General features: G+C 38.8%; 1 protein-coding gene across 5 annotated transcripts in view; it reads left to right on the forward strand.

Annotated features, from left to right (window-relative positions):
- The window catches only part of Jupiter (microtubule-associated protein Jupiter), an 87,962-nt gene that overhangs the window by 34,104 nt on the left and 28,932 nt on the right, over positions 1-24,926 (forward strand). The window contains exon 1 of one of the 5 annotated variants that reach the window (XM_069117316.1): positions 21,589-22,273. The exons of 2 other annotated variants lie outside the window; for them this stretch is intronic. In XM_069117316.1, coding sequence (XP_068973417.1) covers positions 22,212-22,273 — 62 coding nt within the window. In that variant the 5' untranslated portion in view covers positions 21,589-22,211. Of the gene's footprint in view, positions 1-21,588; positions 22,274-24,926 lie in introns of those variants that run through there. 2 more of the 5 variants (XM_069117319.1, XM_069117320.1) reach the window with 2 other exon arrangements.

Raw genomic sequence — 24,926 nt, forward strand, 5'->3', positions numbered from 1 at the left:
TTATTTCTCGCATATATGTTTCCCAATATAAAATCATCTTCTTGGTTTTTCTATTTTCCTTGGCCTTTTTATTATCTTGAAATTTTTGCTCGTCATTACGCACAGCAGTTTTCCACAGACGTATAATACAAAAACACTTGACCAAATTGATTTTTAGAAACTAATATATAGTTATAAGAGTGGCGTTTGTAAGTATTAAATTTTATAGAACTATTTAATCTTTAATCTTTCAATTATAAGTTAGATCAAGAATGGTTTTCTAAACTAATAGAAAGATTTCCAATGTTAATAAAACCAGATATTTAAATAGCAAATGTATGTAACAGTACATACGTATATATTGCTGCTATGTTTTTTAAGAGGTAATTTATCATTATGGTCTGGCAGTAGCGAGTCTAGTAGTCTTAGTCATTATAATCATCGTTATATATTCCATAAAAAGATAGCAAATGTGTAATTACCAATTCATCATTCGTTTGTACACTCTTTACTTTCACGTACTGTTACTATAATGCAGATTGACCAAAGTGTTTGAATGCTTATGAACGGTGGTGTATACAATATTTCCGGTTTCTAAAGTGTAACAACGTTTCTTAAGGTTCATTTGATGCATTCCTTTTTGCCTCTTTCTGGGTCAAGAAAGCACAGACGTTGATTCGTTCTGGTGAACTAGATATTTTAAAGAGAAAGAAGAGGGATGGTCGTTACAGCAGAGTTATCTGGTTAATTTAGCCGTAGACGATTTAAAACGCAGCTGCACGTACCGCACCGTTTCATGCCAATCAATCGTGACAACCGAAAGTTTTCTTTGCGGATAGCTCGAATTTTGTGGCCGTTTTCTTGCGCCAAGCGAACCGAGACCTCTCTATATCCATTTTCACCTTTTCACTGTTCCACGGATCACTTTCTAGACACAATGGAGCGCGTTTTAAAAGCCGACCGTGCCAGACTGCAGTTTTCCTTTTCGATAACCCGTGCGAATGGAACGTTCGTGAAACGATCCATACATCATTTCTATGTCGAAAGCCTCGACACGGTTATTAGACTCAGCGTTTCTTAATTCTAACTCTATATCATATAGATACTCACTTTTAGCCACTTACCTGGCGGAAGAAATTCGTCTTTTTTTTAATATTTTCGACATACGAGAATCTTGGATCGTTTAAATTCCCACTCGTGGGAAACAACTAGTATAGATGTTATGAATGAAAGGCGAGATTTTGAAGATGTACTCAAATTAAAATTTGTTCTTGTATAGCCAAAATCCTAATTGCCCCAATTCTTTTCAACGATATTTGGATAATGTCGATATAAAGAAAATCTAGACAGAAAGATGATCATTGCGTATTATGTCTGTCTTTACTGTACATATGGCATCTCGTGCAATCAAAACACAAATTATTTTATTTCGTGCGCTCTTCGTAACCAATGCAGAAAAGCTACGACCGGAATCAAGAAGATGGAGGTGACCTTAATTTTTTGCCCGCGGAGAAATTTCTTTGCCTGATCAAATCGAAAAGTTTCACACTCGTTCAATCACACTCTCCGTATTATATTTTATTGTGTTTGAATCGATCTAATTTTCATTCCTAAATGTTAGGGGAAATCAGGTGGGATCTTCAGAAGAGAAGCGAAACGAGCCAATTAGATTGTGGTGAACGCGCAGCATTTCACGCGGTCGAATGTGTCGCCAGCAACGATCCCTCGTGATTTTGCTACGGTGAGAATTTATATGGTAGACGAGATTCATCGGTGAATAGTTGCGCGTTTCTTACGTGTACCTTTCTCGCTGATACTAATTGCATCGAGTGAATTCCAGCTAACCGCAGCACAGCTTCTTTCCATCTTCGTGGCTAATCTGGTCCTTTTTTTTTTATTACACAGCCATTTTACACGTTCGATTGATTAACGGTACGTTCTCCTATGTACGAAGATAGGATCTACATTCTTCTGGATTAGATCTACATTCCTGTAGACTAGTATATGTGAGAGATTAATTTAAAGAATGGAATGGTAATTAACAGATTACCAATGATGTGGTTATTTATTGCGAATTCGTATTTTTACGAACACAACTAAAGAAATGGAAGTCTGAGTTTCAATTTTATTTCGGCTACTAGATATTATAATAAATATTCTAATTTAAATGTTTTATATATTTTTGTATATTGTATGTATGCTATGTACTTTTACATCTTCGAAGTTCTCATAAATGCGCGCAAATCTGCGTTCTACTGACAACGTAGACTTCTAGTCCACGACTATTGAAGATTCGTCTCAAATAATTAAGGATCGACGAATTTTGGTTATATCGTTGTAACGGTGTTATTGTAATATTAGAAGTTTCAGATTGTGTTCAGCGTTTACATAAGAAGAAACTTAGAAACACTACGTAACGACCATTAAAATATTTCATGATAAAAAATGTAACTTTTGAAAGCGAAATTCCACTGATAATAAAAGAAACTTTGAATAGATACGAATAGCAGATATGTGGAAAACCAATGATGCAGGCGCGTATAGGGGATTGTGAAACGTAGCGTTCAACCCTGATTAAAAAGGAGGTCGCATGGGGCAGACATGTCGCAGACAAGAGGGTGAGACTGCAGACGTCCAGGAAATTACGAAGAGGAGGGTTTATCGATTCGAGCATTTGTCAATATCAAAGCTCGGTTGGGCTCTTTTGGCGAGAAATATGATTAGTCGGCCTAAATCACGTACATCCTGTAGCCTTGAAACACTTTGCCGTAAAACACTTGAACCGTATCATTTTTATTCCCACATTTACTATCTTACCAGCTAGCTAGTTTAAACGCCAACTCGATCGATAAAGAACTTTCTTCCCGGTGTATTCATCTTGTTTGATGTTTCTGAAACTTTATTGTAAACCTTTATCTTTCTCTCTTCTTTTTTTTTCGAGAAAGGTTCATTAAGATTACCTATTTCTCATTTCCAATTTCAAGTAGTATGTAAGTTTCTTAGATGTATTCAAAATTACCCAAATTTTCTATTATTTAGAATTGTCAAAATTTTCAATCATTTAAAATCTCTTCAAGTAATAAGCGAAATTTTCTCTCAGAAAAAATCACGTATTATTTCGATCACTTTAGCCCCAAAAGCATAACAAATGTTCCATCGTTCAAAATTACCCAAATTTTCTTATTTAAATCTGCCCGAATACTCGATTACTCGAAATTACCAAAATTCTCATACGATGCATATTATACCACACCCACGTGGACAAATTTCGTGGTCGACGAATCTCCCCTTTTGCGATATTTCCGACAAAATCGTCGGCCATAACGCGCAAGAATGACCTGGGTGCGGTGCAGCGAGGGTCGAAATCATTATCATCATCGTCATATTCTCGCCTCTCGGTAATCAGAGAGGGAGAGAGAGAGAAAGAGAGAGAAAGAGAACACAATAACGCGTCACGAAACATACAAACCGGATGTTACTGCATCGGTCGCCTCATTGTCTCCGCGAGTAAAGCTTCAAGGCTGCCATCGAAGCGTCTCTTCCTGTCCCTCAGAAGCAGAGTTCTCTCTGAATGACTGCGAAGCTTCTTCGTCCATCCGAAGAAAGTCGATGGAGAACGGCGGCTTTAACCCATGATGAATCGCTTGTATGTCGCTTTTGTTGCTCGATCGCCGCTGATTGATACGCACAGGGCCCGATTACAATGCCTAATAAATTGCGCGTCGCTCTTTCTGACGTGCCCGTGCTGCTTCTTTCGTTTAATAGAAATCTATTTGTTCGATGAATCTCGGGAATCGGCGAAAGAAAATCGAAGATAGCGAAAGCGTTATTTTTCAATGGTAGGAGTAACGTACTGGTAGATGGAACACTACTGTGAAACGGATAATTTATATAGGATGATCTCGTTGGTTTTCGCGTGGAATTTTACTAGCGTGTTACGTGGATGAAAATGGATTATTATTAAATATTTTACTAGGAAAATTATTTGAAACACATACATGGGGATATGCACTATATTCTCTTATATCTGTAGTAATTGTATGAACACGTAAATATGTTTATTAAGAAAAGAGTATACGTATGAATATAGTTATCAGAATTCGACGTTTTAACCATATTTTTACCAAAAATCCAAACATTACTTTGTGATCGTATACTTGTCAACACTTTCGTACACCAAATACGAACATCATTTACTTATTGAACCTCTATATCAAGGGTAAGATCATTATTGTTTCGCATGTTACGTTTAACTCTATACTATAATATTTCTAAACTCTTATGAACAACTTATACGATTTTATATTTCTAATTTACTTCCAACTACAAAGTATAGTATTAAACTTTGGAAGAAACACGGAAACCTTGGCGAGACACCTTGTATAAATTCCTCTAGATAGAAGACGTGAGAAATCGAGCGATTGGTCGATCGTCCGGTAGTTATAAGCTATAACGCTGTTCGACCGATTGTTGCAGTATGGTCCGAACTTCCGCGGTTAAACGTCCGAAGTAACAGGATTTTTGTAAACGGTGCACACGTTTACTTTCGCTGACATTGAAGACTTGTTTTCCGCACTCCGTAAATCGCGAACGAAACGACGCGCGAATCGATGCTCTCTTACGCCAGTTTCTCGTTCCGCGCTTGTATAAACGATTCGCTTGCGAATCTAATGAAACGTCCGACCGCGAATTTACGATCTCACGTTCATCGTGCTTTACACGCTTTCTCTTTATTTTATAATTATTTCGAAACGCGTCGTGGAAAACCAACGACTGCCAGGTAAATCGTAAGTAACGCGTAAATTGTTAATCATCGACGGGTGCGGAAAGTTTGCCTTGTTTTTTTACATTTTTATATTTTTTCCCCTCTGCCTCTTTTATCTCTTCTATTTTCAAACCGCGGTGAAACTAACCGCTAATATTTCTCACTTTTACAGTCGAAGTTTTCTGTAAATTTATTAGCTTTCGAGTAATTTCTGTCTTTTTTCTTCTCTTTTTTTTTTGTTTTTTCCTGGGGACAATGTTAAACGTTCGGAAGAATTTCACCGTTCCGATTTCCTACTTCCTCTTTCATTAAAGGTGTTTCATAACGAGTGCACTTTGATATTTATGCGCGTGACTACGTAATTCAATTAACAAGTTCCGTGGGCTGTCGGCGACCCACGGTAGCCAGCGGAAGCAAAACTTCCATTAAGCGAGCAAGAATATGACGAAGTGTAGAAATCTTTGGGCAAATGGATTTTTCTTGGCTACTTCTGGTGTACTTTTATGGTAAACGATAAACCTCTGTTATACTCCGCAATAGTAGGGAAACTTGCTTTAATTCTCAATGTCAGAGGAAAATACAAACCTTTACTGTTCCTTCTTCTCATACACGATGTTTTGTTCTATACGACTCAAAGAAGTGCTTTATCTTTGCTTAACTAAGTACTCCGAATATTCCAAATATTATGAAATAATATCCAACATTCTTAACATTTCAAGTAGTATTTTAAAGGTATTTTAAAATAACACTCTTTATTCAGAATATCCCAAATATTCTAAAATATTATTCTCATCCGTATCTAGCGTAGAAGCTAAAATTGTTATCTCGCGTAAATGTCACATTTCCACAATTATATAAATATTTCAAGTAATTATTTAACATAAACTTCTAGTAGGACGCGTTCTTCTGTCTTTTCAAGTAATAGAGTAACATTTCCAATGTGTCACGCTTGGAAGGAAAAAACGAATTCAATGTTCGTATACACGCACGATTTCTAACTTCCTGCAAGCTATCGGGTACCGTTTGTCAAATGTTGACGCGTGCAGCGTTATCGAGCACGAGCCGGTGCATCGTTCGAATCCTAATGAATTTCAATCTGTTCATCGTTTATGTTCGTGCTTCTTCAAGGGTTGGGCATATCTTACTATACGAATATTAAATCGTGAACCGACACACGCAACGAATAATCATCGTAACCTGTTTCTGCTGCCTCTTCTTCTTTCAAATTGTTTCGTTGAATTTAAAACGTCTCTTGGCAAAGTCTTTCTCTCTTTCTTTTCCTTTCTTTTCTTTTTTTTTTATACAGAGAAAAGGATATTTCTTGTCAGAGTTCATTAACTGCGATAAAGTCTCACTTATCAGACGCTTAATTGACTCGGTACCGGTGAGTCATATGGTGTTCAATATTGATACGCGTATCAAAGTATCCAGCTTTAGGTCGTTGTACCTTTGAGTCATTATTGTAGATCCAGGCACCACCCTTGTTTGCCCGTCCCTTTTCTCATTTTACATCATCTCGATTGTCACTCGTAAACGCATTGATGCGTGATTATTTTATCACCTGCATCGCGTCTCTTGAAAAGCTTTTGATTATCGAATCGTATTTTTGAAAAGTTGTACAATTCAAACGGCATTAAAAGACGTGGATAAATATTTTAATAAGCTTTAAGAAGTGCCGTGTTCAAATCCCAATTAAATTTGTAAAGTACAGGAGGTTTGAAGAAATTAAATTAGTCTGAGCACCGTTGAGAGATCACAAATCACTCGCTTTTCGTGTCAGACGGATTACCGGTAGAATATTCAATACAAAATGAGGTTACAATCTAAGAGGATGACATTAAAATCTCTTTTTAACGCAACGATAATCTCGCAATAAACATAACTGTAAGCTTATCTTTTTATTCGCTGTAATAATCGCGTGAAACATTCCCCATTAATGTCATTGATATTCATGCGCGTGCCGAAATTCTGTTACGTAGCCCCATTCATCGTATTCATGCGAAATGAACACCGTAACGGTTCCAACGATTTCGAGCATCGCCACTTCCGCCACGATCCTCCACTTCCGTCGTGCATCTTGCTCTCTCTCAATGATTATCAAGGAGATACACGGAGTTTGTGACGCGATGACGCGGCGCTTATATCAAAAGAAATAAACTCGCGCGGACTAACGATCGATCAGCTGTGCAATTTTGTATTTACGTTGGATAATTTGACAAAGAAACGCGTGAAACCGATGGAAATATACTTGGAGCTTCGTAAACGCAAAGAACACGGCGATCGTGAGTCGAAGTGATCGACTTCTTTCATAAACGCAGTACATGGCTTTTTTGCCTTCGTTCTTATCGTTACAATGATAACGATAAGCCGCCTCGAACTTGATTCCATTTTCATACAAGTGATCCTTAGCACTTCGTAATTGTCAGAGATCGCATCTCCGATTGTTTTTACGCGTCTCGCCCTATGTACCAGGTACTACAGTTTTCTCTTGTTTAACAGACATACAAATTTCGTACGAGTTTGCTTTTTTAATTTTTTTTTTTAAATTTTTCCATCGAGACAACGATCTACAGTGAGATCCGTTATAACGTACCGCACGCGTACCGAGCGAAAATTCAAAGTCGATTTTCTCGAAAACAAAGCCTCAAACGAAAAATTTTTATTCTATATTTTCAACTTCTTTTTTCGCGTAGAATCATCCCCTTTCCGCTTGTACCACTAGTTAACAACCACCCTGTATAACATAAAAGTAATTCTCTAACCAAAGTGGTGTGACAAAGATCGTTAAATACACACAATCACGTTTCCATTCCAATAGAAGCGAATATTAATTTTGATGAATAGTAGCCGCGTAATTTTACTTGTCGTAAGAACAAAAAATCTGAGAACCTTCTATTTTACGAGTTTGTTAGTTCCGGTAGTAAAGAACTCGCCCTATTTTATGAACCACAAAAGCCTCATCAGAAATACCGGGATATGATTTACAGGAGTATTCTAGTTGACAAAAAATCACTCGAAATCTTCGCATCGTCTTAACTTAACCAACCAATCAAGCAGATAGATGATCATCCGTTTCACGAGAGTCGATCCAATCTGTTTTGCAGACTTGGAGCTAATATCAATCCTTGTCAACTTATTAACAAGGTGTCGCAACCGAGTAGATAACAAAACGATCGTTAACAGGGCATTAAAAGACGGTCGCCGCAGGGTATCTCCGGCATCGAGATCCTCTGGCATCCTCTCCGAGGAACACGCATCGCTCTCGATTACTCGTCGACGCTGCGTCATTATTCTCTAACCGATTCCAAGCTCATCTTTCGCGCTAAACGAAGGTATTGGCACGGAGTAACTTTCCTTCTGAAATTTGATGTAGATTTCTAGAAAGACACGATTCTTTTGTTACTTTGGTAGTTATCGATATCTCGGCCACTTTGTGGATTTCGATGATTTTTGGATATATCGTGGCAACGACATCAAAGTATAACAATTAGAATACCGGCAACCAATATCGACGCATACGGTGTCACGGACGCACAATTATTCGCAAAATTCATTGTAGCGTTAACACATAGGGGTTTTTCCGAATATCTCGAAAACTAAGGTCCAACAGCGTTTGATGTGTAGGAAAAAGTTGTTTAAAGTGTCGATTTCTACAACATATTCAAAAATAGTTTAAATCGGCGAAGTATGTGAAATTATCGATATTTATCGTTACTTCCAAATATAACTTTTGGATTTAAAGTTCATACCAGTAAGGGTTGAAACATAATATGATATCGATTTCGGAGTTTAAAATAATTATGCAGAACATTTATTCTGAGTAAATTTGGAGACGAATATTTCATTACACTTGACAGAAAAAATTGGGATATTCCTCTGAATGGCACTGGTGACCGATTGAGATTCACGTTGCACCCAAAATATGAAATTTCAGTTTTAACGATTCACAGCCAGTTAGAATCGCTGCCAACAACTAGATAAACCTCTTCAAGTATAAATTTATGAAATCCAGGGAAAATTCTTTACGTGAAGATTCGTAGAAAATGCTAACAAAATTAATAGAATATTCAAGGTGGGTAAAAATGGAAAGGAGACTCCAAACTTTTGTACGATAATGTAGGTATGTGGTTTCTCTGATCTGTGATGGTAGAAAATATCGCGAGCGTGCCAGCGGCGATTTACCGTGGTCGTTCAACGAAATGACGCTCCGCTCCGTCATTTCGTCACGGTGAATCCCGCGAGTAACGCCGTTGCCTCGCGTCCATTAGCCACATTGTAACCGGATTTCCCATGAAACCAACCACCGTTCGCGTCTGGCTTGTCTCTCCTTGCTCTGCCTTACCTTTTCTTGTCTCTGGGAGCATGCGTCGGGTATTTAATTTTGCTTGCTGTGTTTGCGAGGTGCACTTGGAAAAATGGTGTGGATTTATGGGCTGGTTTTGTTTGGATTCCTCGCGTCGTTCGTTCTTACGCGGAAGATTGGTGTTTTTACAGTATGCTTCGACTTGCTATGGCGCCCGTGTTCGGACCAGTTCCCGCAAGGGTGCTGCGGTGCCCACTGTTGGGCGACGAGTTCATTCCTCGTCGATGGCTTTGTTAGGGATCATCTTATATTCTACCTGTGGTCTTCGGATTAATACAGTTTTGAATTATTATTTGTAATTTTTACCTTTAATTCTTGGTAGCAAGATTATCGAATGCAGGTCAGTGATAGTGATTTGGAGTAACAAGCAGTAAGGAGATATTTCGAAGATAATTTAAAATAGAACGAATTTGTTAATAAATGAATTTTCATACAGATAGGTTTAGTTATGTTCGTTACATAATTAGCCAAAGTTCTGGTGAAAATAATTAAATGTCTTGCAAGGCCGAAGATACTTTCTACGTGCAAGTATTATCCAACGGAAAGAAATTTTTAGCGATTTGAAGTTACAAGAATTAGTGTGAGCAAAGGGTAGATGTTTCCACGTGTTCCAGAGAGAAGTACATTTTTATAAAGAAAACACGTAGGAGTTTTTCCCGTATTTTTAAACTTACCTTCCACGTCGAACTGCAACAAAAACTGCAGCAATATCGAAGAAGAATTCGCTTTTTTCTCTCGTTGCTACATATTATTTATCCAATTTCGCGTTATTCCACAGAGTCGCTAAAGGAATCTTAGAATCGGCTATTTCAACGACGATAGCTTAGCGAGTTTCCACTCTCTCGAATGCTCATCTTCAAGTAGCTGCACGGTTCGTCAAAAATGGTCAAACGATCGTTCGAATCTGTAAGATCTTAGACTTTCACGCGGGACAAACAAGGGTTTCAGGAAAAGTTCGAACGGTTGATAGAAAGTATATAATATCGGTCGTTCCATGGTTCACTGATGAGCTATGTCGGCTCTAGCCTGGCCGCGTCGCTATAAATTTTAATTTACGCCTGGTAACGGCTAATTACACAACAATGACACTCGGTAGACGGTCCGTAGCCCGTTTGATTCGCGAGAATTTCACTCTTCGAGACAAGTCCGTGTTCTTTCTATTTTATTCGCTCTAGATTAGGGTCTCGGATCTAACCGTAAATTTCACCGGGAGTCTACGAACCTTCTGAACCTACTCCAAGAACGATTACAGAGAAACACGCCACCACGGTGAAGAGTACAGTTGTTCAGAAGCCGCTAATGGAATCGATGCAGGGACCCCTAGTCATTCGGGTCACCGTTTGCACGAAGAACTTTAGTAACAGGCATAGATGTACCGTGGCGCGGTACGATTTCAATCAATGCGTCGCATTCGCGGTGATTAAAGGATGATTACTTGCCTCCACGTCCCTCTCGGAATCTTGGATAGCGTTGCGATCATCGCAGTGCCGTTTTTTCTACTACTGTACACGGTTCTTCGATGTCCACGTATTTAGAAACGATAAATGTTAGGTGGATTTAGATTGAAGATTTATGGAAATCCATACTTTATGAAGAGTTTATTATATTTAGTGTTGCCTGTTGGCTTCTATGTTGGATTTTATTAATTTGGAATTTTTATAATGACAGCATACCATCGACATACACTGCACTTATGTCTACAATCTACCAACCAATTTAACTTATTTCATCAACCGAGGTTTAACATTTGCAACTATCTCTCCGTCTAACCAAGTATCGCAACCTGTACAGTCTCCTAGACATACACCGTTACACACAACCTTACTTTCACCATCGCACAACTCTTCGATCACTTGGCTTACTCGAAACCGCGTTCAACCGATCGTGGCAACGTAACTATGGTTATGGAACTTTTTCGCAAATTTCTTTTTCCTTATGATGGCGCGACGGTATTAATCTCTTGAGCGCCGTGGGTGCTCGTAAACGTTCAACAAACACGGCCGCCACGCGCGCCACGGGTATTTTCAGACAATCGACGAATTTATTCGCCTCGACATCGTGGGCGTTCGTAAGTGCTAAGCGAGCACATTCGTCACGTCCCGTGAGGGCCTTTTGTCCGCTCGATAATACCATTGACCCTTGCCCCAACGTGCTTATCCCGCGGAGACGTTCGATAGATCGATGTACACGATGATTTACTCGTTCGGAAAAACGGAAGTGTCAGCTGGTAATTCGAGGCTCGCGTTTGCCTCTGTTCAATGTGTAACTTGCAGTACCGCGTACGATATTTACTCAAATGTTTGATTAGTGCGATATACTGGGTGTTTGGAAATGATTTCCATGACATTCACGGGTTTGTTGATAAATTAAGATGGAAGGTGCTCGATAAAAGTAAGATTGATCGTGATGCGAGCTTGGGACAGTTCATGGTATGGGAAGTTCTATTTGGATGAATCTAAATTTTCGCTGCAAGTTTGGAGAAAAATATCGTGGAGAAATTTTGTACAAAATGTCTAATTGTTTCTACGGGTAACTTTCCCAAAAATTTTTTAAATATTTTATGTCATCTGTTTTATCATTCTAGTTTCCATGGAATCACCATGTATAAATCATTGTTCGTTTAATATCTCCTACCGATTAATTCTAAAAATTTGCCACTTTCTATCTTCTTTTAGGTATTTCGAGCCAAGCAGACATCAAGGTCTGGTTGGTCAAGGTTGACAATTAAAAAATGCATATTCCCGGTAAAAGAAACTGCGAGTGTAGTAATGAATATCGAAGATGACAAGCCATTAGGGCCACGCTTTCTTTCAATGGGATCGCGAGAAACCACAGCCGGTGAAAATGTCCCGTTTCCGTAGCGACTCGCCACCCATGAAGCCACTCTGCCCCGACTAATATTCGATTCAGGATATTACTCGGCCCCGTATCGAGGTGCAACAGACAGAAGAATCGAATGGTACGTTTCCGGTGGTCGTCGGTCACGTCCAGGCAAGACTAATGTATGATTTATTGTCGATTTGTATCTCGTAACCGATTTCTTTGGTACGGTTTATGCAAATCGCAGTCGGATTTATCGTCGATCCAAAGACGAACAACGAGAAATGCAAACCGAGAGATGCAAGTAGACTCGGAAGCGGCCAATAAACCGCGGATTAATACGTCGTGTGTATACATTAAGTATGAAGCTGTCGGATTTACTTGGTGAATTTCTCTGAAAGTCGAGAAAACGATGTGTTACACCAGTATGGAATGCTTTCAGAAATTTCTAGGGATTTCACCTTTTCGTCACGGAGTGGCTTTAAACGGGAAAACACGTTCGATATGTTTGTTCTTCTTTCTTTATTCTTTCTTTCTTTCTTCGTGTTTGACGTGTCACGCTTCACGAGGACGATGACACAGATTGAATCGACGATAGGCTTATTTGGTCTTGCGTTTTGTTTGCTCTTTCTAGCAGTTTCCGTACTCTCCTCCTTTCGTGATAAGGATATGAATAGAGACACGATTTGTTGTAGGTGTTTCGACGATCTCCAACGTTTTATCGTTTGTTCATCGAGATAATATTATCGGAGATTTATCGTTTAGAATAACAGTTTCAGAATTCGGTTGGATTTATTACAGCGAAATTTTGGCTGCTGGTCTACTATGTGGCAACGTTATAAACGGGAACATGAAACTCCAACTGTAATAGAAATTTTGGTGATTCGAAGCGCCTTTCGGAACATCGAAGTTGCATAGAAGCGGAAACATCGACAAAATTCGGTAGAACTCCAAAAAATAAAATTTTAGTTCGTGTTTTGTTACGCGAACTTCCATCGATTCGGTTCTTTCGTTTGTGAACGAGAAATCACAGATACCGGGGAAGATCTTTGAACTCCTATTATACAAATGTATTTTTCTTCTCCGATGACTTCGGATAAATAGACTTCTGTATACGAAATATTTGTACATTGTACATATAACGAATCTTTGTGCATTCAAAGTTTAAACGCGCTTAACAACAAAACATGTGCATGTAATCGGGTCCACGAAGTTTCATGCAGCTGAGCATGGACGATGAAAATTCATGAGAAGCTGTTTCCTTTCTGGCTGAAACCGTGTGCACGTGTTATCGGTGATAAGCAACGGGATCGAAACAGCCGGGAGATTAATGAATCGTTGAAAGCGCCGGGAGAGGTCGGTCACCCTTTTTCCAGGGAAACATCGAAAGTAGCATAAATCATCTAGCAGAGATCGCGAACGGTCGAGACGACGTCGAAACCAAGTAACAGTAAGAAAAAAAGCGTTAAGCATAAATTTATTGCTCTATACATTGTCCCCGCCTCGTCGATTCGTTTCAAACCATTTGAATCTAGCTTAATTATAACTCGTTAATCAAAGGATTCGTTTCAAATGGCAAAGATATAGGTGTGTCGTTATTATTATTTTGGATAAGAATTTTCTCTTCAAAATATCGTTGCGTATTAATTTGAATTAATATTCTTAGATAAAACTTGCGTTCTGACGGTCAACATTCTCTAAATTTTATTTCATTTATCGTTCGATATATCGTTTTGTTTTATCAATCTATTATTTCTCTAAATAAATTAATCTCATTATATTAACTTACGTCAATAACAGATGCGCCTTCTTCTGATTGAAGAAACACTATTTGCGCATGTAGTACGCAATCTCGATTGATCGTTGTATGGAGATCGATTAGAGGCTAATTAAGAAGCAAAACGAGGCTCTCACGGCCATATCGTTACAATGTTAGTCTTTATTGCTACGTAGCTACAAGGAATAGATTCGATTTCCCATTTCTTCGCTTCGATGAACCATCACGAAGGCAATCTTTGAACGCTTCTTCCTGGTGGTCTTTATACCACGCAAAAGATTTACTGTCAAGGTTCTAGGCTCTCGTTCCTTTTTCATGTCTTAAAGACACTCTCTGTGAGACACACCGTCTAGAATTCCATCGAAATATCCGCGCCAAACATCTCGCTAAATTCTAGACTATCTCGCAAGGAATTACTCGCCCCCTCGTCACTCCAACTTAAGACTTATCTTTTCATCTTCTTAACCGCCTCATTGATAGCTTCGCAGACCTACACCCACTGTGTCTATCCCTCCAACCACTCTGTTGTCCTACATGCAGCTCGGTGACGTAAGTTTGGATTACTCAGACATGAGAATTGATCGCGAAATATCCCTAGCCTTTGCTCAAAATGAACGAAGGAACTTTTCCAAAGTGTCTAAGACAGAATTTAGAAGTATTAGGATTTGAAATTTCTCAGAATCTGGAATTTCAGGACCTAGAATTTCTAGGGTTTATAATTTTTGAGGGTTTGGAATTTTAGGACCTAGAATTTTTAGGGTTTTAATGTTTTAGAATTTGGAATTTTAGGACTTGCAATCTCTAGGGGTTTAAATTTGTAGAAGTTTGAATTTTGAGGCTTGGAATTCCCAGGGGTTTAAATTTGTAGGAGTTGGAATTTCAGGATCTGGGATTTTTAAGATCTGCAATTTGTAGGGTTAAAAATTTAGGGATTTGCAATTTTTAGAACCTGGAATTTCAAGGTTTGAAGTTTTTAGTATTTTGTAATTTTAAGATTTGTGATTTTTAGGATTTAAAATTATGAGATTTTGAATGTTCAGTATACTGAACGTAACTCTAAACTAGTAAAACACAGTAGCCTACTTATTCCCTATTTATTACCTTAATTATTTCCTATACCCAACTACTCCAAATTCGCCACATGGTCTCCAGTACTTTGTCCAACGATAACAAAATGATTCCTCAAGCTGATTTACCACACGAACTCAATTACCTCACACTACTAGCATTACGTGTTCTCGAAGCGGGTTGCATTCGGCAGGCACGACGTAGAGGTATAATCGTAAAAATAAAATATCGCGGATGCCTCGCGATGGTCTAATGTTAGCCCAGCGTATTTTAGCACCGGTGGGCTCTTTCTATTCATTTTGTAGGTTATGTTATTCACCTCGTGTATACAATGTACAGCAGCTTAGGCTCCCGTCTGTTGGAAAACGGAAGCCGTTTGTGTAACCGCGTTTCGGTACCGTTTCACTAAGAACACGCTCCGCCCATTCGGAGCACCCATTAAACGAACACTGTGGGTTGTGGCATCGAGAATGTACTCACAGTAGCCTACACATTGTAGCAAAGTTTTAAACTAAAGTATTAAGTCGCGGCACCGATTGATGCACTAAGGTTATGTGCTGTAACGTTATTTCGCTTTTCCTGCATCGAGATCGTGGCTAGGGTGAAGGGGGTATTTCTTGTTTTCCTAGGATATAATATATAATGGGATATACACGGGAATATATATGAGATATATTTTACATTGAGAATATTTATTGAATTGTCAAAGCTTACTTTTCTTAAAAGAACTGAAGCTAATCTGTGATATATGAAATATTCCTTAACCCCTTGATATGGAATATACTCGAAATTCGCTGCTTCAGATACATGGATAATATATTGCAGACACGACATACCGGGTGTTCATACATTTAAAAACTTCACGTTCGATTATCTCGAGAGCTACTCATTTTAGGAAGAAACGTTTGAAACAAAAGTTTCGAGAGGGGAATTCAATTGTGGCGCTGTCTTTTTTATTTTTTAGCTGCTTTCAAGATCGATTGAAGATCAACTTGATTTTTCTTTAAATGAAAACCATACTTTTTTGTACAGATGCTTATTCTATAAAGAACAAAGAAAGAAGAAGGAACTTTTATGGGAAAGATTTTTTTTATGGACTTCATCTTAAAAAGATATTTACTCGTGTAAAAATGTATTTTAATTTCTCCTTCATCTTTTTAACTTCGTCGAGATCGTGAAACTTTTTGTTTCAAACATTTTTCTCTAAAACGCGTGGTCTTCGAGATAATTGGTCGTTTTCAAACACTCTATATATTCTTTTCACGGTCTACATTTATTAAATTAACATTCATCCCTGGATCGCAACGTCTACAATAATGTATAGATATATGCGCTGCAATGATTACCAGATATACGCTATTAATCATAGTATGCATTCTTATGAATAAGGAGTAGAATGCAACCAGAAAATTTTAACGATGAAAAAAAGAGTATTTTGAAGATTTTAATAGGGAATAAAAAAGATGTGGGATAAAAAGAAGCATCATAATAAAGACATAAAAAGAGGAAACACCACCTACAAAGAAAAAACGAAGGAACGCTGTAAAGACAGGCAATATGCGTACTATCTCACGATATATAATGCGTGCTCTAATATAACTAATAACCTCGGAAGAAGAGTACGCGAAAAGGTACGTTGAAAAAAAAAAAGAAAATATTCCTGTATTTACCATGGTAAAATGTAGGCGAACGCGATATAACGCGATTCCCACTATAAAACTCGCAAGAAACTACACAAAGAATGAGACCGTATGGTGTGTTTCACGATGAGATTCAACAAATGCTCGTTGGATTCAATGAAAGAGTTAGCCTTGGTAGTCTTTATCGTACAGCGGAAATAAGGTTGGCCACGCAAACGATCGGAGAACCGACCAGTTAAATGCACGCATATTCGTTGCTCCTTAACGAAACATCGTGTAGTGCCGCATAATCGTCTATGGATGATGTTCCTACAATCTGTCTAAACGTTTGTCCGTAAATCAACGTGCAATTAATGTCTAGCGTATTTCCTCGACCCGTTGACTTAACCACTGAATCTTTATGTCGATCTTTAGGCGTGAGATTACCGCGGAAATAATTGATAGAATTTATTCGCGACCGGTTTCGATTAAGCTATACAACTTGTTTGCGAACAAATTTCATTTCAGTGCTAATCGCGCTACCAGCGAATGTTTACACATAGTTTTTGAAAATATTGTTTCGTTTATCGGAGAATAAAATTGTTAGATTTAAAGATGTTAAGTGAAATTTCCTGTAAATGCAGTTTTGACGTAAGCAATTTTCAATTGGAATTTTAGTCAGTGATTGGTTAAATGAATAAAATTGCTATACTCAAAGATTTTAAATGAAATATCCTGCAAATTGAATTTTTGTTTATTGCACACATACTTTGAAGAATAATTAAATTCAATGTTGTATTTGCAGCAGAATTATATTTATTGGAAGTTGTAGTTGGTAATAAATTAATTAAATATTCGCCGGTTGAATCTGTTTATTTGTATAAGCTTATAATCTCTACATATTTGGATAAGAAGTTATTGATAATATATCGGAATATTATTTAGAATAAAATGATAGTATCTTCAACCGTGTTATTCTATGAATGTAGTAAAAACTTCTATCGACGACTTTTATCACATCTTAATTCGAACAAGATGACTGAGCAGTCTCGTAAAACTGAATACGTTAAGCAGAACATTTCAGAATAAATGTTCCGAGGAAGACTTCAAGGTATACATACATGTATGTAAATGCCTTTCTCACCCTCCGAGTAGTCGTCCTAGATACGAGAACAAAGGGAGCTGACTCAGACGTAGCTTCCCCTTGCTGCCCATCCAGCGTAAATATCTTGCAGATTTTCCGACGAGAATCGTGTTTATAATCGCGGAAATCAAATATTTACAACCTGTTTCAATTGTTAAACACCGGTTGAGAGTATTAAAATGTGTTCAACAATTACTGAACATTTAATTAAAGCAGAATCCTTATAACAGAGAGGAGTTAAATTAAAAAGATTAGATAATTTAAAATATGTACTAGAGTATCACGTTTAGAATTCTGAGTTTATGAAACTCATCGTTAGTTAGGATTATTATTAGATTATTATTATGGAATCTTAAAATTGTAGCTTATTAACAACGATATCTAGTAAGAGTAATGATAATAATAAATGTAGCGTAACATTCTAAATTGACCTGAAATTCCGAGTCACCGTATTTTATAAATCTAACTTTAAGTTAGAAGGATTTATTTTACAAGCCTAACTATACTGACGAATTACGGTTTATCGGTATCTATCCGTGAAAACTTCACAGCACAAACGTGATAAAAAGAGGCGTAAAACGATTTGCAAAACCAAAGGAAAAGCCTTCGAGCTTTAATTCTTGTTACTTTTAGATTAAATCCCTGTTTATGGAAAGGAATAATAAATAGCGTTTTGCTACCCTAATGTCAAAACACGTCCACAAAACGATTTCGGTATTCCCAGATGATTAGTCATCGAATAAACATCGATCCATCTGCACTTCACAGGCGTCGACAAAATTACCAACTCGGCGGCTCATCCCTTAAGCTCGGTTTCCAGTAACGCGATGCCTCTGGCAACGTGCTGGAAGTCAGTGGGGGAAAGGGCGGGCAATTTAATCAGTCGATTACTCGAGCCGCGTCACGGGGACGGCCGAAAAACATCCCGAATTGGTCTTCCCGGTGGATGTAACCCTCTCCCGTGTCCCTTCGGAAACGAACCGTGGAAACCCTTAAAATTTCTCATCGATCGCGAGATCCTTTTCATGTGCATCCTTGTCCAATTCGCAGGAGGCGAATAAAGAAGAGAATGATTCTTCAGAAACGTCTACGTTTTACGTTATTTTCATTTCTTAATTTTTAAATTCTCATACTTTGGATCAAAAACACTGATTTACCTTTTCATAGTATAAAGATACGATGGAAAATTCAGGACGATAGGATGAAAAAATAATTATTTCTTTATGTTCACAAGATTTGATATATCTTTTACATACGACGCTGGCTGCAACATTTCACTGTACGATTCTACGAGTTTTCTACATCTCTCTGTATTCCTATTTCTTTAAATTTTAACGCAGAATAAGTACCATTTTTTGCACTAAAACTCCATATAGCCCTTTCAACCACTTTTCGTGCAAATTCTATGAAATATCATATAAATTATTAATGTTTTATCCAACTTTCTGTAATAAAAAGATTAAAGGAGTTGGTTTGATTCATGCGCGTTATTAATCACAAGCGAATCGGTACAGAGCATTAAACGAGATTCGGACCGCGAAAGGGTTAAACCATCCGTCACGCGAACCGGCTGCGCGAGCTAACGTTATTTTTCTCATTTAATCATAGCGCACGCACCGTGAACGTTTTTCACGATGTATACGGTACATTGTAGCACAGTTCTCGCGGATGACAGTATTTTCTCCAGTATGCTCGCGTGTCACGTCGAATAACACGCGCGACAAACCGACCGTGCGTCCCTCCGCTGTGTAATCGCGATTGAGACACGGTGAACGTTGCTTTTTGAGCTTCGTTGCTCGTTAATGGCGGTGCGTGACGCGGTGGAATCGCGAATCGATGGAAGAATAGCAAAAGAATTTTTGAAAGCGGGATACCAGTTCTCTCTTCACTTTCTTGTCGTGTGTTGTTAGTGTCCTGACGTCCAGCGACAACCTTTGTGCGCCATTTTATTCTCTATATGGACGATTAATGTGATATTGTACGCATGAGGATGTCGGTGATTTCGATGATTATTATGCACGGTTTACTTACGGTTTATGGTCGATGGGAAACGCTTGGAGAGCGTAGAATTTGGGTTTAAAAATGTTCTCAGAGATTGACGTGACTGTTACGGAATTAGTAATGGCTGAGCATGGTAGATACCATAGGTTGTATTGATATAATATGGGTAAACATTTCTTAAGCTTTCTAGGCTATTGATTTTACACAGGACTCGGTGAGTGCGCCTGTAGAGGCTCTGTGTCGATAGAAGGCATCGTAAATACTTCTAAGAGGGATTTTTTCTTCTTTCGAGCTTATTTATAAAGTCATAGAGGTACTAGCTTTTGAAAGAAGTAAGCTACATATATATCGTACTTTTTTCTTTTTATGTCGGCTTTTCATCCTTAGAAATTGAATAATCATTTAGTGGAAACGTATGATACATCCTCTGATAGTATCTATACACATATTATGTTTAATTACGCAAGATATCTTAATGTTTTCATACAAACGCATCTTCATACACAGAGTCATATCTATCATCTGCCAAAGACATTCTAATATCTCAAAACCTCATCTTCCACTCTGTGTACAATATTTATCAGCGTTCACCCCATTTCAAAGAGCCGGGAGTGTTCAACTATTTAACCGGTTCAATGTCAGCGAATCACAAGCTAATTAAGAATCATATGCCAAAAGCGTTCCACTAGTGTTTTCTATCTTATTACTCTGACAATGGGTTAGGTCGTTAAGCTTATCCCTTTATTCGGAAACTAAGCGAGAATGTCTTCTCACGTCTTACGTCTAATTGTGTCTGTACGCGTCTGATCGCGTTTGTCTGCATCTACTTGCACTTCTCTTCACGTTTATTCGTGTCTAGTTAACCGCCCTACGTTTATTTCTACGTCTTGCTTTTGTCGAATTTACACATGTTTAGTTGCCTTTCTTGATGTTTAATTGCATCTAGTTATCTTTGTGCACGTGTATTTGTGACTAGTTACTTCTCTTCATATTTATTCTTACGTCTAATTGCCCCTGTTTGCGCCATACTCATTAGCATATAGTTTTTTCTTTTTGCGTCTACTTTGCGTCAAGCTACATTTTTTTCGCATAATCTCGTTTCTAGCTGGTGATTTTCGCGTTCACTCGCATCTGTGTAACCCTGTTCGTATCTACTCACGTCTAGTTACGTCTATCCACATTTATTCTTACATCCACTTGCTCTTCTTTGCGTTCACTCGTATCTACTCGTGTCTAGTCGCCCCTTCTAGCATTTGTTTGCATCTAATTACCTCTATTCGAATTTACTCGCATCTACTCATGTCTTTTTACATTTATGCATATTTAATCGGCCCTCTTTGCATTTTATTCACATCTACTCGTTTCTCTTCGAATTTTGTCGCTTCCGCCACCGTCTACCCTCCTCTGGCGGCGTCGAAAGGCATCCCTAACGATCGGCGCAACCCTTGACGCCGGCCAGCGTTCTCCACCTCCCCGCTTCTCTCTGTCCCTTTTCACCCTTCCCTCCACTTTCTCTTCTCTCCTCTTCTCTCCTCTAGGGCGCTCATTATCTCCGGTGTGCGTTCCGTTGTTAGCGCACGTGCATCGGCGTGCACATGCAGCGAGAACGCGACGACGCGATGCCTACGCGGACGATCGTCGACGCGACGTCCCTCCCGCGCGTGTCCTGCTGCCGCTGTTTCCACCAACCCACCTCCTCTCCGAACCGTGTATTGATTGAGGTGAATGCACGACGTCGACGTCGGCGTCGGCGTCGTCGGCCTTCCACCGCTTGTCGGGGGTGGAAATGCATACAAACCCGGTCTGCCGGGGTTATCCCTTGATTTTGCTGCTGCTGCTGCTGCTGCTGCTGCTGTTAGAGGTGGTGGCGCACCCATGGAACAGGATGGTGGTGTATAGCTTCTGCTGGACTGGCTTCGAATCAAACAGAGACAATGATAGGGACACGCAGAGAAACAAAGACAAGCATAGGGAGAACACGATCGAACAGTAACTGACAAAGACACAAATACGTATATGTACAGAGCGAGAAAGAGGGAAGTGCAGACGAAACCAGGCTGAAAGAGCTTGCACAGGGTGAAGCAAGAAGGAGGGAAGAAGGTGGGAGAGAGAGACCTGGGATCGGTGCTAGAAGAGCGGCCACGAGAGCGCCAGAGAGAGAACGGGCAACTAAGAGAAAGAGAGAGAGGAGGGAAGCACCGGTGGAGGAGGCATTATATACTGGCTGGATCCTCATTCGGCTGCCAGTTTCTCGGCTGTACGCGGCTACGAGTGTACCTCTACTCGACCAACGATATATTCGTGACCTTATCCAAGCCGGGGAGGAATTGACAATCTCTTTGGGACCGGGAAGAAACAGTCTACTGTTCCTTCTTCTTTAAATCAAGGACGCTCGAGTCCAAGGACAACTACTGCTTGTTGGAAATCTCGTCGTCTGGTTCCATCTTCTTTCTTTTTTTTTTCCTCCTGTTGGATCTTCCAACGTCGTTTTACTTTATACATCGAAGACTTTTCGAGACATTGACATCTTTCAAGATATTCGGAGCTGTTCCTCGGCTGTTTCTCTCTGTGTACAAGCATCCAGGGGTGACACATCTTGAGAAGAGGATCCTGAAGACGCTGAGGAGGGTGTACGCGTGAGGAGATACCTCGGTGAAGATCATAAGAAAAAAACGATGGCCACTTACGCGACCTACAGACACGTCGAGCTCGACAATGTTGGATATGGAAAGAAAAGGTAATCCCGGAACCGATTCGCTTGCCCGCCTCTTTACCGCACTGCGGCTCTTCCAGCCCTCTTGCTGGATATCCGGTTTGCTCCTTCCGAGACGGCAACAGACGCCTTTTCCTTTTTTCTAGAAACACGTTTTATTGATTTTTCCCTTTCCAATGAATCTCGTTAGTTTGGTCAGGATAAATGTGTTGATGTTTGGTTAGTACAGAACTGTCAACTTGACAGCTGTAACTTGCGAAGGTTGTCCGAGTATCCCTTTCGGATGCTGTGAAAATTAGAAAGAATATTAATTTAGTGGAGTTTTTTATGAGATACGTTTGAATATGTGACAGACTAATAGCTTTATTTTTATCAATTATAACACGAGATGATAGTATACGTTTGATGTGATACCTATATATATAAATGAAGTTTTCCAAAATGGGAGTATCGTGTGTGAGTTTTGAAAGGCTGTTAAATACATTCGACAAAATATTCTGGGGTTTTAATAGAATTTTAGTGTAAAATACATTTGACGATATATATATGGTAGGTGGATCTTTTATTTCTATCAATTATGACAGGAAATATTATATCTTTGATGTGATATTTACACTTACGAAGTTCCTAAAAACCATAGTCTCGTATGTGATACTTAGGAGGTTGTTAGCTAGTTCAAGAGGAATATCCTAAAATTTTAGTGAACAAGTTTTTCTTTGTAACAGATCGATATCTTTATTTTTATCGATTAACGCGACAAATATAAAAGTATCACGTTTAAGATTTTATTCACGCTTTGAAGATTCTTGAAGATGAAGGGTGGTTGGTTTCGAAAATGACAGGATGCGGTAGACGCCGTATACAACCGTGACTGGTTCGATCGATCTGCATCGCGAAGCGAGGCAGTCCTTGAATCTGGTCGCCGCTTCGAAAACCGTGCTGTAGCGCTCTCGTCGCCATCGCCCAAAGAATCCTGAATATTCCAAGTTCAATGTCGAGAATTAATCCTTCCCCTCCAATTAAATGGAAACTTTCTTTTTTCGCGATCATCTTGAAACTGTTTAAGACTGGTCTTTCCTCGAGAATGTTTTCATTGAAACGATTTTCCCGTGTACGTGGCACCGTTTCCTGTTGTCCACATTAGAAACGTACTTAAAAGAGCATGGAAATACGCCGTTTCGATACAAAGAGGATAAACAACTGTTACACACCGGTACTCGTGGGCAAAGTGTTTTATCTGTGGCATTACTTAAGTGGTTTCCACTGTGATAAAAATTGTCGGCAGCTCTTCCCAGGAAGTCGCACATCCTTTCGGAGGAATTTTCTAATTGCACGCGGTGAGCCTGGCAAACCAGCAAACTCGCCTCTAAACGATCCTTCAAGAACGTTCAATATTTACCACCGGATAATTATTATAGTTATTTCTTGCGAGTTTACTGCTCCGGTAGGCTTAACCGGTAGGTTTACCCTATCATTTTAGGTCTTCGTCTTCGTAATATTTGATATTTCATTCCTGGTAGTGTATTTGAGATGGTTGTGCTTTGAAAGTTCTGAGTATTAATATGCAGCATCGATTTTGGCCTATGTGTTCTTGGTTACAGGTAAACGGTAATTATTAATCAATTAATTATCGTGACTGCTTGTCGCGTTTTATTTCTTGAAAGTACGCTTAATGCGCACCTTACTATTTCACATAGCGTCTTGGTAATAATTAATATTTCTTTCATGGTAGTATTTTATAGAGAGAAATCTTCAGGTGGTTTGTTTTTTAAAACTCTTGGTATTTATTGCTATGATTGATTTGGCTACGTGGCGCTCTTGGTTACACACAATGGTTCTTAATCAATTATAGTTATTTCGTATGATTTATTGCTTAAAGCTACGGCTAATTTATATCGTGCTATTTTACACCGAGTCCTGGCAGTAATTAATATTTCATTTCTCTGTTATTAATTTTCACGATTGATCTCGCCCCGTAACATTCTTGAGTACAGATGATAATTATCAATCACTTGATTATTATTATGTCTGTTTTTTACGATTTATTGGTTAATGGTACGCGTAATACATGTCGTATCGTTTTATACTATGACTTCGTAATAATTAATATTTCATTCCCGCGTTTTATAGCAAAAAATTCAAAATAATTCATTAAAGCTCTCGTTACAATTAATTTCGTCTTGTCGCGCTGTAAAATATATCAAGAAATATTTTTGCGCAAGTCTTCCAAGAAATACCCATTCACCGGCGATTGATAAAACGAGCAGACTCTCAGAGTACTTCTAGAATATTCTTCGTCGATCCTTCACTCTGTTTCTTCCCGGAACTGAAGCTTTTTCATCTTTCAGCCGTAGGAAGCGCGTCTTTACGTGTCAAAAGTCGAGGCTGCACCGAAATAGAGGAAAAGAGCTGAACACAGTCGGATTTAGAAAGCGTGACTGTTATTCCACGCTATATACGTGTCTCTGTTTAACATCTTAAACGTCGTAGAAACATTAGCCGCCTGATTACACGATAATTTTTGCCTGTTTAATAGCTTTTTACCAGTTTCAGGATAAACGTTTCTTTATCTTAATATTAACTCTACAAATATCAGTGGAATAATTCTCGCTTAATAACTAATTGGCATAAATTATTGTTTTCACCAATTATTATAATCATTTGCTACGAGTAACTT

This window comes from Bombus flavifrons, chromosome 7 (genome assembly GCF_040668555.2).
Source record: "Bombus flavifrons isolate JBK064 chromosome 7, iyBomFlav1_principal, whole genome shotgun sequence".
Classification (NCBI taxonomy): Eukaryota; Metazoa; Arthropoda; class Insecta; order Hymenoptera; family Apidae; genus Bombus; species Bombus flavifrons.